This window comes from Stegostoma tigrinum, chromosome 28 (assembly GCF_030684315.1).
Source record: "Stegostoma tigrinum isolate sSteTig4 chromosome 28, sSteTig4.hap1, whole genome shotgun sequence".
Taxonomy (NCBI): Eukaryota; Metazoa; Chordata; class Chondrichthyes; order Orectolobiformes; family Stegostomatidae; genus Stegostoma; species Stegostoma tigrinum.
This window is the reverse complement of record NC_081381.1, coordinates 18,700,110-18,717,932: the sequence shown is the minus strand read 5'-3', so window position 1 is coordinate 18,717,932 and position 17,823 is coordinate 18,700,110. Positions and strand designations below refer to the sequence as shown.

The 17,823-nt window shown below is 40.3% G+C and overlaps 1 protein-coding gene across 9 annotated transcripts in view; it reads right to left on the bottom strand.

Annotated features, from left to right (window-relative positions):
- agrn (agrin) overlaps positions 1-17,823 on the bottom strand; it is a 545,020-nt gene that overhangs the window by 5,168 nt on the left and 522,029 nt on the right. For 4 of the 9 annotated variants that reach the window (XM_048561783.2, XM_048561785.2, XM_048561786.2 and 1 more), the window contains 5 exons: positions 16,797-16,884; positions 16,012-16,035; positions 5,472-5,504; positions 1,957-2,181; positions 1,427-1,530 (listed from right to left, as the gene is read on the bottom strand). In XM_048561783.2, the coding sequence (XP_048417740.2) occupies positions 1,427-1,530; positions 1,957-2,181; positions 5,472-5,504; positions 16,012-16,035; positions 16,797-16,884 (474 nt within the window). The remainder of the gene's footprint in view (positions 1-1,426; positions 1,531-1,956; positions 2,182-5,471; positions 5,505-16,011; positions 16,036-16,796; positions 16,885-17,823) is intronic. The other 5 variants (XM_048561788.2, XM_048561789.2, XM_048561793.2 and 2 more) reach the window with 2 other exon arrangements.

The following is a 17,823-nucleotide window of genomic DNA, read 5'->3' as shown; positions in this document are numbered from 1 at the left end:
CTTCAGGCTGTAACCTATCCCCTGACCAAGGATGACCAGCAGTGACCAAGCTCCTGGGCTAAGTTTGGACTCCGCCCCTGACTGACAGTACTAAGATCCCTTGATGTGGTGGTGAACTAAACCCCACATAGTTTATGACATGGTCATTTGGTTGAATAGACATTCAGCATGTTTGCTGTGCAGTTTGCTGCTACATTCTGTTGGGTGTTACGTTGACACGTCACAGAGGAATATGTCCAGACTGATCAGTACTCACAAACATGTCAAATAACATGGCCCTGTGTGCACTAAATGACATGTCAAGATGGTAGCACCGTCAGCCTTTACCCTCCAGCTGAAGTTCCAACTCACTAAAAGGCAAGGCATGGCATTGAAAGGCAGGGATGCTGGCAGACACTAAGTGAGTGAGGGCTAAGAGAGCAAGTGAGCAGCCGTGAGATGTAGCCTGGTCCAGTTTGTGAGGTGGATGTCTGTCACTGTCATTAGATCATGATGGCCATCTGAACAGCCAGTGCAGGCAGCCGGAGCAGAATGGCCTCCTTCTGGCCATAACAATAGACATGACAATTCCATGATTACTGCGTGCAAAGAGCCTTGGCAGCAGTATTGCAATGCCAGTTATCGGTGCTGCCCAAAGTGCACCTTTAAAGTGGTGCCATGAGAGTTCTGACAGCCTGGTGGATTTCAAATGTCAGTGTCCTTGGAAACACCGTGCGTGCAGCTTGTGTCCATACAGCTGACCTGAGACATTGTTCTCGGGTGTCACAGATCGTGGCCGAGAGGGGCAAGCAGTGAGCTGAAATTACCATGTACTTGCTCTGACTTTCACTTCAGGAGTTATCAATATCTCATTTCCTCAGGATGGCTGATAGGATAGGAAGCTGCTGATTAATCAGGTGAGATTCATTGTTAATGAAGCTGCCAAGCAGCTATATTCCCCATGAACAGGCATCTAGCTGCTTCCCGATGAGAAACTTGCCTCGACGTCCTAAACTCTGTATGAAAATTCAACAATTTGATCCTGACCTGAAGAAAGGCCTCATCCGACTTCTCTCATAACGCTCCCGCATCACTTGTGGCCCTCTAAAAATCTGCCCTAAATGTTCGCTGGTGATTTGAAAACAAAAGCCTTTGCTTTGCCTTTTGAACTAGGATCATTAAAAACTGGAATTAGCTCTGTTCCAAGAACATTAGTCTGACATCCCCTGTTGACTTGGTGAGTTTATTTCTTTACTAGCTGAATCAGATAGGCCATAAAGCCGTTGGTTCAGATCCTAATCTTCAAGTTAGTAGTTGTGACAGGAAGAGCTTGGTACAGGCTGGCTTTAAGGTGATTCATGTGATCGAAGCTACACATCTGGCCAACCAAATATGCTGAATGTTTATACTGGAATTGTGAGCACCGCTCATGATCGTTCCAACTTACCAAGCCAGAGTGCACCATCGGTATCCAACTGTGTGGCACCGAAAGGAGATAACCCAGTGACAGGGGCTTCATTTCCCACCTGGAGCGTCCCATGTCTGTGTATCCTGTTGGGTAACCAGAGCAAAGAGAAGGGCACTGATTTTAGAAACTGAAATAATACTGAAAACTCTTCATGATAGACTACTGTTGCCAACAATATAAACTTGCAAAAGGCAAAATCTGACCATCTCACTGGAAATTATAAGTCTTAGATCCTAGTTATACGAAGTTGGAAATGAGAATTTATGATATCGGGGAAGAAGACATATCACATTCATGTTAGAATTATTAATGCTACTTGCAAATGTCTTAATATCTTTGCTAAAATAATGTAAAAAAGTTATGTCATCTGGGTACATCACGCATTTAACAACTAGGATAACAAATGGAAATTTCTAAACAATTGTCTGTACTCACATTGTCATATCGACTTTCCACAAACTCCAATTAGTAATGAGTGAAATCAAAGGCAGTATACATGTTATATTTACCTGTTAGCTTTAATCCTAACCCACTGATTTGTGTTGACTGGAATTGTAGATCGGAGTGTGACTGGCTTAGATCCCAAGTCATAGGTCATCTGCACATATCCATCAACTACAGCCAGTGCAATGTAATCAGATCTCTCCGCAATTTTCCCACTCCACAGAATCAGTCCTTGTGTTGCTTCTGTTTTGATGCTCAGTTCAAAGTAATTAATTTGTATCGCTTTTTCACTAAACACAGAAACAAAAGTCCTTTTAAGAACAGGTTCAGAGATTCAAATCTTAATGCAGTGCCAGTGGTAAACATTCACTACAAAGTATCACCTTCAGGGTCCACTAACTCCTCTGTCACTTTAACTCATTATAAATGATCAATTCTTAATTTACATTAAAAAGGGCAAAGGGTCTTTTTCATGTGCCCAGTGACCTAGATTTGTGGCTTTTGGAGTTTGTCTAGAAGAAATAAAAGGTTAAAGCCAGATTCAAGCAAGTTGGATAATTGAACTTAATTTGCTGTGTGCAGCTCAGTTGAATATTTTGAAGCACAGATTTGAATATGGCTTACCAGTGGGATGAGTATGAGTATAATCTAAAGAAATGGTGCAATTAAAGGAAGCCGTCACAACAAGTGTGACAGCATTCTGAATATCTTCAAGGAACCTCAAAAGTCTTTCGAAGCCTTTGCCACAGTTGGAGAGGCACAGGATTTGGAAGATACTGACAAAAACAACAGGAAATGAAGCACAAGTCTGCAACAACTGACAAATGTAGTCTCATCACCAACCACCTGGTGGCTGATGAAGTGGGAGGTAGCACTGTATGAGGCAGCTGTGAGTATGGTGATCCTCTGGACCTCTGTACAATGCCTGTAAGGATGTTGCACCATAGTTCAGGACACAGCTAATTACTATCATCACTGAATCTGCCAGCCATATGCTTCATGGTAACTTCAGCTATCCTTGCAACAAATGGCGCAAACTCTCCTTTTGCCTTGCTGCTGAGCCAGATTTTAGAAAAATGCTCCCCATTCCAATGTTAGATGCAGTTCCAGCGAACATTTAGTGACATATTGATAGGTGTACTTAACGGAGCCATACATCAAATACTGATCATCCAGTTAAGCCATCTTTGATGTAGTGCCACTGAAAATCTAGTATTGTGCTTGAGAAGCATCATATTATTGTAAGGCAGGCATTCGCATCTTGTTATAATGCCAGTGGATTTGCTGGCACAGTTTCTTTATTCTCAGTAGCATCATTGCCCATCAAACTGAGGTACAATCTCAGATTTAATCAGATCTCCATAAATTCTGAAGAGTCATATTGGACTGGAAATGTTAACTTTGTTTCACTCTCTACAGTAGCTGCCAGATCTGCTAAGTCCTCCAAGCACTTCTAGTTTTTACTTCACAAGTCTCTCTCTTTTTTTTTAAGCAGGCCAGACAGGGGAATTCCCAGTAGGAAAACCCACTGGTGTCAGTAACAGGATGAGGAGTGACAAATTATTTACTTTGGCACAAAGTATTGTGATAATGTAACTGCCTAGATAAATGAAGAAAATAGGCTTTCCATAACTTAACAGTGTATTTTCCCCAGTCTTATTGCTGACTAGCAATCCTGGATACCTGTGTAGAGTGTTTCATATCCTGCACACTAGAATGGCAGGAAATGTCATGCCTTACAAACCCAAAATAATTCAATAAAATGTCTATCTTTTTGAACTGGAATCTTTCTCTGCTGTTGGTTTCACCCACTGGAAAATGCACTGGGGTGAAAAATGAGCAGATTTCTGCGAAAATGGGGCTTCCACTCATTTTCCGTTTCTACCCATGTGATTACTGTCTGATTTAGGGCTGGTATTCATCAGAAAATCTGGCTAGTGAACTTAGGAGGGTTAATAGACCACATTGGATATCTGCAGTGCCACAGACACAACATCCAGAGATAAATAACATTTAAAGACCAACCAGCATCAAACACAACATCAGAAGGCCTTTAGGTTAAAGAAACTGAGAGCAAATTGCTGCATAGCCTGACAGAGCTATAAATAATGGAACTTGACATAGGTTTAAATATGACAGATTCGAATCTACACCAAAGAAGTATTTATACAGGAATCCTGGTAGTCCGATTTCAAGATTCATAAGGTTCACAATTTGGAACTGTACCATCAGTGAAAGGAAAAATCAATTCAGTAGTATAACTACTGAAAGCTACAGCATACTATAGATCAACAAGTCAGGGAGATGTGCACCCTCTTTGACTATTTGGGGAAGTTTAGTCATCTAGATGGCATCAGGCGACATGCTGGTACTTGACTGGACATGACAAAATCAGCCCTAAAGAGATTGGCTTTTATCCAATGAAATCATTTTTTTAAAAATAAAGTTGTTCCAAACTATTAAATGACAAGTGGAAACAGGGAGGTCAAAGAGATAATTGAAATTGTAAAAATTATGTGAGGGAAGAATGAAAATGGCTAACATAGTGTAGACGGCAGAATGTATAAAATGAAGAGAATAAGAAAGGCAGCCAAGTGTTTAGCTGGAATGACAGTTAAGGCTGATATTAGCAGTTTGCGAGGGGATTAGACAGGTGAGGAAATCAATTGAGACATGAAGGTGGTGAACTGTGCTTTCTGTTCATGAATTGTGGGGATGGCCAAGGTGATGTAAAAAGTCTACTCCAACACATATACGCCCATGTTTCTAATAAAGAACAAAATAATGAGACAGGAGATAGAAAATAAAAGATAGAAAAGCATAAGTACTGACATAGAATATTCTACCAGAAACAGTGGAGGGAGCAGAACATGTAATCATGATTAAACAGAAGCACATACAAATATTTCAAGGAAAACATAAAATGGGATCAGGAACGAATTGGCCGAGCTAAATGACCTCCATTAGAGTTGTATATACTAATTATAAAGTGCTCCACAACCTTGTCAACAATTCAGTTTGTGAAGTTCAGTACTTTGAGGCATTATTTCAAACAAACAATAACTTTAATAATTTATATATACAATCTTGAATGCTAGATGCTTTAAACTAATTTTGACAAATACACATTGTAAATGCAGCTTTCTTTTTCCTTAGCAGAGGTAGTTTGAGAATGGGGCTTCTGAGAAGGATGGAGTTCGTTCACACTGGTCAAACAAACTCACATTTAGCTGATGCCATTTTCCTTCCTGCAACATCACTAACACTTCCTAGTCACTGGGAGCTTTTTAAGTGTAACTACTGTTGTAACATTAGCAAAGTATTTAATTGCGCAAATCTTGATCGTTTGTTTAAACAATGTGACAGATTTCTAGCCCGGTGCAATTGTGTGACTATCTTCATGAATTCACTCAATGCTATAGATAGTTACATCTGAATCCAATGAGCTGGAAAATCCAATTGTATAGCAAGATCAATGTAGCTCTCACTTTCTTTATAATTGGACCCAAGACATCATGATGAAAGCCACCACACACAGCCACACACAGGAGCAGTGAATGTAAGCACGGTGAAGACTCACCTTTGATCTGAAGGGTAGTCCATGAATTCAGGACTTAGGGGGCAGAAAGAAAAATGCATGCATGCAGTAAGTAGCAGTGAAGATCGTTTAACTGCTGAACCATTAAGGGAAAGCTAGACAGCACAATCTGTAAAGAGCCTAAATTAACCAATACACGTAAAATCTCAATTAAAAATCTGAAAACACCAAAAATAAAATGAACAGTGGAACTTGTTTCTTTAGTTAGTACACTTGAGGTGGAACATGCTCTTAACTTGGCATTCCAGAAGTAAAAATCGTAAGTATTGATACAGTCATCAATTGTAAAGTTTAAAAAAAGGCAGTAAAGTGTTGGAGTAGCAACATGGTGCACAGCTGTTTGGATATAGGGTGCACCTGTATTCCAATAATGCAGTGCTCACGGTATACATTCACAGATGTGTGGGATTAGGCTACTCACAGCTGCAAAAGGTGAAAATAAAAACAAGCAAATCCTGAGGGAAACAGGACAGCTGAGAGAGGGAAAGGAACTTTTTTGTACTTTCAAAATAAAGTCCATTAGAATCTCTTAAAGAAGTTGAATCATCACTCAAGACCCCAGCCCAGATTGATATCCTGAGTTACCAATTTTCTGACCTCTATATAACAATAGGAATAGATAGACAGAAAAAAAAGAAAATTGGCCACAAGGTTGTCTGCGGTAATTGCTCATTACTGAGCAAGTCGATTTGACATGATTGATAGTAGGGTTAAGGGGACTTAAAACAGAAATTGTTGCTGCTCATGGATCACTTTTGATTGAAACCAGTTGGAAAGTGGACACTAAGCAAAGACACTGTCAAGGTAGTCACATGATCTTCCCAAATGTCAAATGGTCTAGTGGATGCTTAAGCTAAGACACTAAGAATTTGTAAACTATCCTTTACAATAAGGGACCAACTGGGAGAAAATTAGCCGGAAGTCAAAGAATGTAAAATACATATCCAACAAAAAAAATCGAAACCACTTTCAGCTAAATAAGTAATAACATTTATATTTTGCAACATGTATATGTTTTGAGAAGGACAGGTGAAAATGAAATCCTGAGTGATCAAAATTGCTTCTTGAATGCGTTCCCTGAAGCAACACAATACATCATTTTGATACATATGAATATTTAATGATATATTTGAGCAGATTTGCAGAATTAGTGGAAGGTCACGAAAACAGCACATAAATGATGTATCATTGCGTAAAAGTTCCGAGGGTAACAGTGAGATTTGCAGAATTAGTGGAAGGTCACTGACACAGCACATAAATGATATATAATTGCTTAAAAGTTCCTAGGGTAGCAGTGAAATTGGTCTCTTCAGCTGTTCAAGTTGAAAGATGAGTGTGACGCAGAAATGCAGCACTCTTCATTTTTATACTCAATGATGGCATCAAGCTCTCCCAGGCTAGATAGATGGTAACAGTTACTGTGTACAGTATAAATTTAATTTGGTCTGTAAAAGGTGATAGACAGCTCAGAGCAAAATGTTACTACATGGATTTCAGTCGTGAATTGCTGACAATGATGTCATGTGAAGGTATAGGTAGGCAATCAGGCATTACTCATTTTTAGAAAAAATAATTCTCCTGAATATGGCCATGCCATTTACTGATTCTCCCTAACTGCCTTTCAGAAGGGGCTGTTGAGCCATCTTCTTGATTTGAAGCAGCTCCTGAGCTAAAGGTACACTCTTACAGGATACTCTTAGGTAGGGAAGTTTTTTTTTAAATTCACTCATGGTATGTGGGTGTCGCTGGCTGGGCCAGATTTATTGTCCCTTCCTAATTACTTTGCAAAGGTTGTGGTGAGCTGCCTGCTTGAATTGCTGTTGAGGATTTTGTCCCAGTGTTGTTGAAGGAAAAGCAACTAATACCCAAATCAGCATCACAGATCAGCATGGTGTGTGATTTAGATCGCAGATGGTGACATCTTCTTTCCTTGAGGTTTGGGAAATGCTGAACGGGACCTGAAACAATGAAAAGTTACTGCACTGCCGGAAACTATCTTCGTTTAAAAGTCAATCCTCATCGAACATCAATGAAAGTTTAAAATCGGAGATTGCCAAGAAGGGATGGATGTAAAACCTCCACTCGGTATGTGCTGCTATTTACTGTGCAAATCACCCAAAATCAAATGAACCTACTCAGAAAGGTATAGTCGGCATTATTTTACCAGATCATTCGGCTGTTCTATCATTGGAGCGGAGCGACTGGTGGTGCTTTAATCTGAGGGTCATTTCATCTCAGGCAAGGGGAGAGGTCGAGAAACAGAGCCCTTTGTAGTAACCTCACTGGTGCAGTAATTGAGCCTACGCTATTGGTATTATTTTGCATTGCAAATCAGCTGTCCCGCCATCTGAGCTAACTGACCCCTTAACAAAGGATCCAGGAATGTCAAAGGCAAATTAAGTGCATCGCAAACAGAATTACTGCAATCCAGAGAGATGGTGGAGCAGTAATAATGTTATTGGGCTATCCAGAGTCTCAAGCTGATGCTCTATTTGCACGGATTTAAATCCCACCATTGCATCTGGTGGAATTTAAATTCAAATAACAAACAAATGTATGGAATTGAAAGGTGGTCTCTATAATGGTGGCAGCGGAACTATCATTGATCATCATATAAAAAAAAGCAGCTCCCTAATATGTCTTAATTTTTCCCTTTTATTTAACTTACTTTTTCCTAATCAACCTGCTCAGAGATATTATTACACACCTCTGTAGCAGGTGGGACTTGAGCCTGGGTCTTCTTGCCCAGAGGTAGGGACATTGTCACTGAGCCACAAGACCCCTTACTAATGTGCCTTTAAATCTGGCTTCTTTGCCTGGTCAGACCTAGATTGATTCCTAATCCAAAAGATGTGGCTAACTCTTAAGTGCTCTCTGAGATAGCTGTGCAAACCACTCAGTTCAAGTGCAACGAGAGACGGGCGACAAATGCTGGCTTTGCCAATGACACCTACATCCCACAAAAGAATAAATTCGGGACAAAAGTCTTTGGTGTTACGTTAAACGGTGGAAGCTTGTGTTGTTGCTTGGCCACTCCCAAAGCCAACTTCCACCAAGATCAACAAATCATCATTGTGCATTTTGACTGATTGTAGGCTTCTGGGGAAATTCCTAGAAGTAACTTTTCTTAGGACATAGGGACAACTATAATTTACCAAGAAACTGCTGATTATTGTATTCTAGTGAAACTGGTAAATATTTCTGAGCAGGACATTTACCCTTATTAGGTGGTGAACTTAAGAGATTCCATTTTTATGATAAACCCATTTCTTATTCTCTTAATAAATGGGCACTGAGCTACCATTCTCAAATGTATGAAGGAATAATTTAGAATGCAAGAATGAACAAGTTCTAAAACATGTTGCTGTTTATTGCAAGGGGTATGGAATATTAAAGCAAGGATGTTTTGCTACAGTTATAAAGTGTACTGGTGAGATCACAGCTGGGCTACTGTACTGCACCGAAAACAATATGGCTGCCTCACATGTTCAGACGAGAGTCAGTGACCTCAGTTGAAAGGTGAGATAGAACAGGTCACAAATGTGCTCCCATTCCATGAGCTTTGACTTCAGCTGCTGAGGGGCTTGGGAGGCTAAGGATGGGCCCTAGATGGAGCAGAGCAAAGGCCAGTATCAGGGAGCGAGGGCCCTTCTCCTTTACTCACACTTCTGGCAGCACTCAACGCCATTTCCTCCAGAGGCACCACTTCATGACACAGCTTGTGGCAGTTCAAAATAAACTCTATAAAGTTTCGGTCTCCTTGGGTGGGATGGGGTGGATTAGCTCAATCGTTGGTGAGCAGTGTGGGTTACGTTCCCATCACGGCTGAGGTTACCACAAAGGTCCCACCTTCTCAACCTCTCCTGAGGTGCAGTGACCCTCAGGGGACATATATCGACTGTGGGAGGAAACCGGAGCAAGCCCACACAACCGAAGGGAGAACATGCAAACTCCACACAGATTGTCGCCTGAAGGTGGAATCAAACCCAGGTCCCTGGTGCTGTTAGGCAGCAGCGATAACCACTGAGCCACCGATTCCAATCAGTTGTTCTCTCTACTAAGAAATCAACCCTATTCTCTTCTGGAACTACACAATTAATTGGGAAAGAACATGACTGTGGCAGAATCTGTTTAGGGAAAGCTCACCTGACTGATCCTGGGATGAAGTTTATGAAGAAAATTTGGACAGCTTGGGCCTGCATCTATTGAAGCTTACAGGTGACTTTAAAAAAACATACAAGATCCTGTGGAAAATGGACAGGGTTTGATTCTGAGAGGATGGCACCCCTTGCAGGAGAGCCGTGAACTAGGAGGACAGAGTTTAAAAAATAACAGCCGTCTCATTTTAACAGGTGGTGAGTTTTTAGAACATAGAACATAGAAAAGTACAGCACAGTACAGGCCCTTCGGCCCATGATGTTGTGCCGTGGAATAATCCTAATCCAAAAATAAAATAACCTAACCTACATTCCCCTCAATTCACTGCTGTCCATGTGCATGTCCAGCAGTCGCTTAAATGTCACTAATGACTCTGCTTCCACGACTACCACTGGCAAAGTATTCCATGCGCTCACAACTCTCTGGGTGAAGAACCTCCCTCTGACGTCTCCTCTATACCTTCCTCCTAACACCTTAAAACTATGACCCCTCGTGGCAGTCAATCCTGCCCTGGGAAAAAACTTCTCTTAAAAGTTCATAAGTCTTTGGAACTCTCTTCCACACAGTGATGGAGTCAGAGTCATTAATTATTTCTAAGTCAGAGGTAGAACAATTGTTGTTTGATAGGGAAGTTAAAGGAAGCTAAAGTGAGGCAGAAAACAGGAGTAGAACCTTCAATCAAATTAATCATGATCTTATTGAGTGCCAGAACAGACTAGAAGTGCTGACTGGTCTGTTCCTAATTCCGACATTCACAGATTCACCCATTGTTAAACTTATTTTCAGTTTTTCCCTTGCTGATATGAAAATCTGTTTGATCAGAAACCTGAGCAAAAGAATTCCCTTCTAAAATCTAACATGAGTTTCGGTTGGGTCACTAATTATGCCAAAATTGAAATTTCCCCACAGGAATTCTTCACAAAATATATTAAATAAAACCCAGTTTCTTCAAAAGCTCAATTGCACATTAAGTTTATGGTTAGTGGGGAAAGAATTTCCAAATCAAATTAATGCTGCAATGCTCATGCAGAACCTGCAGATCTTACATATTATATGCAGAATTAATACCCCAGTCAGGCTTCTGCAAATACTCTCAGAGGGTTCATATTCTCCATTTGCTCCCCATCCCTGGTTTCCCTTTAATTAGGGCATTTCAGAGGGAAATTACATGCCAATCATTTTGCTGGGGTTTTGGAGTTATATGTAGGCCAGAGCAGGTAAGGATGGCGATTCCTTTCTTCAGGACACAAGTGAACATGGTGGGATTTTAGGACAATCAATAATGGTTTCATAGTCACCAACAGACTAGCTTTGATGAGTGTGAAGAAGACAGGTGTTCTCAAGGGAAAGAGTAAATATCAATTCACTCACCTCTCCCCTTGAGTTTTATTCCTTATGAAGCAAAAGTACTCCCAGATTATTCCATAAATGCAATTTGTTAGACCATCTAAAGGCAGAAAGCTCAATCTGCTTCTTTGTCACAGAAAGAGGAAAATGTTATTCAATAACAAGGTTGCTACTGTCTCTGGACACTGAAATCAACTGCCTGTAAGCAAGGTCAAAATTGCACAGAGTGCTGGCCTCCTAAAGCTTTAATATTTTTCATTCATAGTCCACTTGCTTCCTTCCTATTCAACCTATAATCTGGACAAATCATGCAGAATCAGAGAACTGGTACAGTGCAGAAGAGGCCATTCAGCCCAACGTACCTGCACTAGTTCTATTACACATAACCTAGCTACTGCCTTTCTCCCCCCATCCCTGCACACCATGTCTATCCAAATAATAATCAAATGCCCTCTTGAATACCTCAGCTGAAGAATGAAGAAAAGATTCTGTTAGTATTGGTAAAGAAGCAGATTCATGAAGAACTGAAGACAAATGAATATGAGTCATTCGCTTGTCTTCTCCAGTCAGATGCTGATATTTCCAACATTTTCTGTTTTTGTTTAAGAGTGCCAACATATATATCATTCACCTTTCATCTCTGAGAATGGGAAAGACCATGGCTGGGATTTTGCCAGTTCTGTGGTGGTAGGTTGGGAGAGCTAGTAAATAGCGGCAGAAATAACTGGGAGATTTGGCCTACACCTTCCCTCTACTCCAGTATACTTTCAGACTGTACAAAAATCTGGCACCATCCACCATGATGTACTCTCCCAATATTATCTAATTTTGTAAGACAAAATCTATAATTATATTGCTGACTGTTTCTCAGAGCCCTGTGGACATTGTATGAAAATTTCATCCACCCACTACTGGAATTCACAAAAGAGACATTCCACTATTTGGCATGCACTGACAAGAAAATCTTTTGGATGTCATTCAGATAGTAGTCTGTACATGCTGTGTTGCAAATTACATGGTGAACTATTAATTACAAAACAACTAGAAGCTTTGGTGCTTCTATTTGTATTTCCCTGACCCCCAAATACTCCCAAATAATTATAATTGGCCAAAGATCAATAAAAAGTATTTTTAGTTCATTTTATTTCTTGCAATGCAAGTCCGCCCCCATGTTTGCCACAGCTATTTTCAGTATAGCCTTCATCAAGTTGTATGTATTATCTGTGGAGACGTTTTTCTGATAACCATCAATATTTATCCACAGATTCTTAAGTAGTTTTGGTGGTTTTGAATCAAATTCTCACTAGTAATGTGTTCAAATAGTTCATAATTCTATAAAGGTTTTCCTTGGCATTAAATGAATTCCTTGTTGCAAAAGGATGGAATAATGCCCAAATTATAATAAAGAAAACAAAAATCTTAAAATGCCTTAAGTGTGTAGGGAGGACAGGCTGTGTCTATACACATCAAAGTTAACAATTCAGGTGGTTACTCCTCACTAGGGCTCACCTAACTACAAACACACACCTGAAACAGTAACTGATCACCTTTTCTTCCACTTGTTAACTGACCTGTTATCTGTTTGTGGTAGCAAAGACTTTGGTTCCTGTTCTTTGCACGCTTGAGTAGAAATGAGCCAAACGGTCATTTGAGTACTGTGAGCAGATCTGGACACCTTGCGAAGGATAGACTGACTCGGAGGGAGTACAATGCAGGCTTACAACAATGATACCCACACTTTCAGGGATGAATTTATGAAGTGAGATTGTACAAATTAGACTTGCTTTCTCAAGAGTTTAGAAGGTCAAGGGGTGATCTGATCGAAGGCTTCAAGATATTAATGAGAAAAGACAGTGTAGATCTAGATAAACCATTTCGACTGGTTGGGGGGTTCAAGAACCAAGCAGCACAATCTAAAAGTTAGGGCCATACCATTCAGGAGAGAAGTTATGAAGCACTTCTACACATTTCTATAACAAGTGTGATAGTTTTGGAATTCCCTTCCACAAATGGCAGTGGATGCTGGCTGAGTCGTTAATTTTAAATCTGAGACAGATATATTTTTTGTAAAGCAAACACATTAAGGGTCAAAGGCAGTTTTATGAAGTGAGGCTATGATATGATCTTAGTGAATGGCAGAACAGGCTCGAGGGGCCGAGTGGCCTATGTCTGCTCCTATTTTCCAATGTCATCCTTGCTTTATCTCATGTAAGTGGAAAACAATCTTCATGGGCAGTGAGCAGCACCTGAACTTTCAAAGTACAACATAGCATGTTCCACTATAGATTGTGAATAGCTAGTCAGCTCCAGATGAGTGAATAATAAATGAGAAGGTGATGTGATTCTCTTGAATGAGCACGCATGGGAAAAAAAAAGGCATACATCTGGTGAAAAAGTCATTTGCCTTCCCTGGTGAGAGGGGTGTTACAAAGTGTCTGCCTATTCATGTGGAAGGTGTACATGTGAACTCAAATGTTGCTCCTTTGAGGTGAGAAGAAATAATTTGCACAGTATTATTAATCGAAGTGCATGTGCAGAAAGTATGCATACCATCATAATAAGAAAGCAGAGGGGGATTTTTTAAAAAAAATGCATTTGGAGTATCTTTTCCTTGAAACAAATAACGAAACATTAGTGCCCTTTCTGCAAGGAAACACTGAGCCCATTTTGTCTCCAGTACCACGAGATGTTCAACAACTTATTAAAAATGATTCTGTCCAGAAACATATCTCACCAAGAATTTCTGCCCTCATACTTCACCCATTTAGCTCAACAAGCAGCTTAAATCCCTAATTTTAGCTTGCGGTATGGGGGATGGAGTGTGAGGAAGCGTCCATGTTGGTGTCAGTGATCATTTTAAGTGTTGGGCTTCACCACCTGTTTTATCACAGAAATCACCCCAAGCCTGGTGCATGTTAAGCAGTACGTTAAATGTATCCATCCATTCACTAATCAACAGGTGCGAGCAGGATTTTGCATATCAGGATAGAATCATTATGAAAATAAGGCAAGTGGTGCGATGTGGGGATCATGCGATATTCAAAATCAATTATGATCAGAGAAGGCAGATATAAGGTTTCCTCTTTGGGCCTGAAGAGTACAGTATGATAATGTTTCGTCACAAGAATTAAAAAAAAAATCTTTTAGGGTTTATTGATACCAGTTGACTCAGATCATACCAGACCTCAGATGTTGCTGGTGGATGTCAGTCTGTTTTAATTGTATCGTTAAGGTAAGGGACGAATGGATGGAGGGCATTGACTAATGAAGTATTTTGAGCACATTGAAATGGCTCTGCTGCAACATTTTAGGCACGGCTTTTAGGCAAGGATATACAGTGCTGCATTCTGTGAAAACATTTACATTCAAGCATGGTGGCTCAGTGGTGAACACTGCTGCCTCACAGCACCTGCTGGCTGAAATGGGTGCAGGCCATACCTACTAGACATTTTAACCTCCCTCCCCTCCCCTATCCATTCAGCTGGTTGGACAGGGATAAAAATTAACCCTTGTTTGTTTTATTCTCTACTAAAAAGCAATTTGCACTTTTATACAAAGGTACCATTTTCTGCTAGAGACAGAGGTGTTCAGTTACAAAATATTCGTGTTGCCAACAAACAATTTTCTTTGAACAATGAACTTCAGAGGCATAGCCCAGTGGTAGGGAGGATTTCTTCCTGAGCTAACCACACACTGAGTGAATGGTTCCAAATTCCAACAAGCAGTGGGAGTGAAAGGGAATAAAGCGGTGTTTAGATAGCATATTCCCTTTTCGTGTCTCGTGTAGATCCTGACCCGACAGCAGGTCACTGTGCCCTGGGGTATGGATACAGATAAGCCTTTCCCAAACCGGCATTAAAGGAGTCATCCAGAACTGTATGTGCACAGTCCCCAAACAGCTGAGTCTTAAAGTCGTACTGGAAGGAGACTGATTTCAGGCCAGTCCTCCACATGAGGATGGTGCATAGCAATCCTAAGTCACAAGAGAAGCATATTTCTATATGAAATTAGGGTAATGGTTCTTGTGGTATAATGGCAGTGTCCCTACCATGAGCTATGATGCCTGGGTTCAAGTCCCACCTATTCCAGAGGAGTGTCTGAACAGTTTGATTAACAATATCTATAAATTCAAGGCCACAAGCTGACTCTTCTCTTACTACATAATTAAAGAAAATGATAATTCGGAGGTTGAGGGAGAAAAGAGTATTCTGATAATACTAGAAGTAGGGCATGTCCAGCAGCATCTCACACTCAATGGTTTTAAGTCTCCAGAAAACAACTACAGGATACTCTGGAGATCCCTGCAGAGATTTTGAAGACATCCACTTACATTAGCTAGGAGCTATCTAACATCTTCAATTTAAGGCGCTTTGATTTTGTAGAAGACCTGTGGTCTGAATTTCTAATACCCATATCTTTTGTAGAGATAGTAAGAACTGCAGATGCTGAAGTCATAGATAACGCCTTGTGGATCTGGAGGAACACAGCAGCTAGACAGCATCAGAGGAGCCAGAAAGTTGACGTTTCAGGTCGGGACCCTTCAGAAAAATCCTGCTCCTCTGATGCTGCCTGACCTGCTATGTTCTTCCAGCTGTACACTATGTTATTCCCCACACCTTTTGTGGCTGATGTGAGGCACCTTAAGTTATCTAGTGAGATTGCAATTAGGTTGCAGATAGTTATACAAAGTTTGTGCAGTAGATGTCAGTCCCATTGGCATAAGCCTTAATGCAACATAAAGGCAACTTTAATTGTCGATAAAATACTTGGGAAGAGAAATAACATAAGAAAAGCAGACTTTGAGAAATGATAAAGTATGAAAGTACAACACATTTGAGAAATCTCCAACATGCTAGGGTACATTAGCTTATGTTTGTAATTTCACAATCTGCCACTCCCAAAACATACTTTCCACATACGTGCCATCTTTTCACATATTTGAGATCATGGTCATGTAAATATCATGAGGAAGAGGGATAGCATATGAATGAGTTCAGTATCTGGACATTGTACTTACTCTGGGATCTCGTTTGCAAGATGGCTTGAGAGCAGAGAAAACAAGGACATATATAAGACACAAAACAGACACTACACAATGAGAAAACTGGGACAAGCACAAATCACTCGTTGGAGAAGAATTTCCAGCAACGAGATAAAACAAAGAAAGGCAAGCAGGCTTCTTGATACAGAAAAACTGTTTCATAGTAAGATTTCTGTATGGATTGGCCAGTTACAAATGAAGACTTAAAGTGACACACAATAGACTTAACCATTAGAACAACACAAAACCAAGAGCCAAACTGAATGTTTTTACAGTGAATCTTGACTTTCCTAATCTTACTTAGCCTTGAATACTGTAGTTTTTGAACCCTCCTCATTTTCAATACACAAGTTCTGTCGTGTGTGTGTGTGTGTATATGTGTGTGTGTGTGTGTGTGTGTGTGTGTGTGTGTGTGTGTGTGTGTGTGTGTGTGTGTGTGTGTGTGTGTGTCAAAACAAAATGTTCTGGATATGGTTTCTTGTCCCACAATCTGTGAGCATTGTCCTCACAGGTGAAGTAGCATATTAACAAGTTTGGCTGAAATATTGATCGGCAAGTTAGCCAAAAGACCTCCACAAACATCAGTAGTGCTAAGGCAGAGATTGGACAATAGTCATACTGCTTATTTGCTCAGGTGGTGAATAGTGTATAAATTTCCAAAGTTAGGGCAAAAATAAATTTCAAGACAATTTGGTATTTGATTATGTCAAGTACTGAACAATTTTATCGACTATTATTCATGTGCAAAGAACATGACATACCTTCTTGTTACTGAATTGTGATATTCTATGAATGTCCGTCCATTAAAAGCCACAGATTCGCTTTCACCTGCGGACTTCTCTTCAAGTGCTACAGAAATTGTACGGAAATTGTCGTCAAATTATAGTTAGCTATTTTAGAATAAAATTAAATACACGGCATGAAAACAACAAATGCTGGAGATTACAGAGGTTCAGGCAGCATCCGTGGAGAGAGAGTGAGCTAATGCTTCGAATCTCGATAACTCTTCAACAGAGTCATCTAAACTCGAAATGCTAGCTTTCTCCCTCTCCATTGATGCTGCCTGACCCGCTGTAATCTCCAGTATTTGTTGCTTTCAGTACAGATTCCGGCATCTGCTGTAATTTGCTTTGAAATACATGGCATAGTGCAAATGTCCCATCAAAAACATTTGGAACACATTTGTTTTCAAGTCTGAGCAGAAAGACATACAATGCGAAATTTCACAACTGAGGGGTCTCAAGTCATATCTTTAAGTGGCTGATGACGCTATAGAATTTGCTCGCTGGCCTGATTAGGTACAAACTGAAATCTAGTCGACTTGTATCCTTAGTAACAGAAGGCTGACAAATTGGACAACGGAGCCTGAGCTTAAAATAACAACGGCCTAGCCCTGTCACTCTTGGACACATCTCAAACTAGCCTCGCGAAAGAAAAGTCCCCATTTGTGGGGCAGACAGTATGATGTTCAACAAATAGCAGTGAAAATCCAGCAGTCAATCAAATATGCATTTTTTTGCACTCAAGCATATCCAAACAGATCTGTAATTTAATAAAATGTGAGATCTGTAATTTATCTTGCATCTGTCTCCTAAATTTTAGGATGTATTAGTGAAATTTATTTTAAGGGATTTCCTAATGATGAAGTCAGCCACTACACTTCTTGATATGGGATTGACTCATGTAAAGTAGGAAAGTCCCAGATCTGATTGCCCATCTGTATTGCATTAACCGAGATGGGTGGCTATATACACTAGCTACCCACAGCAAAACTAGACTGGAGGGATG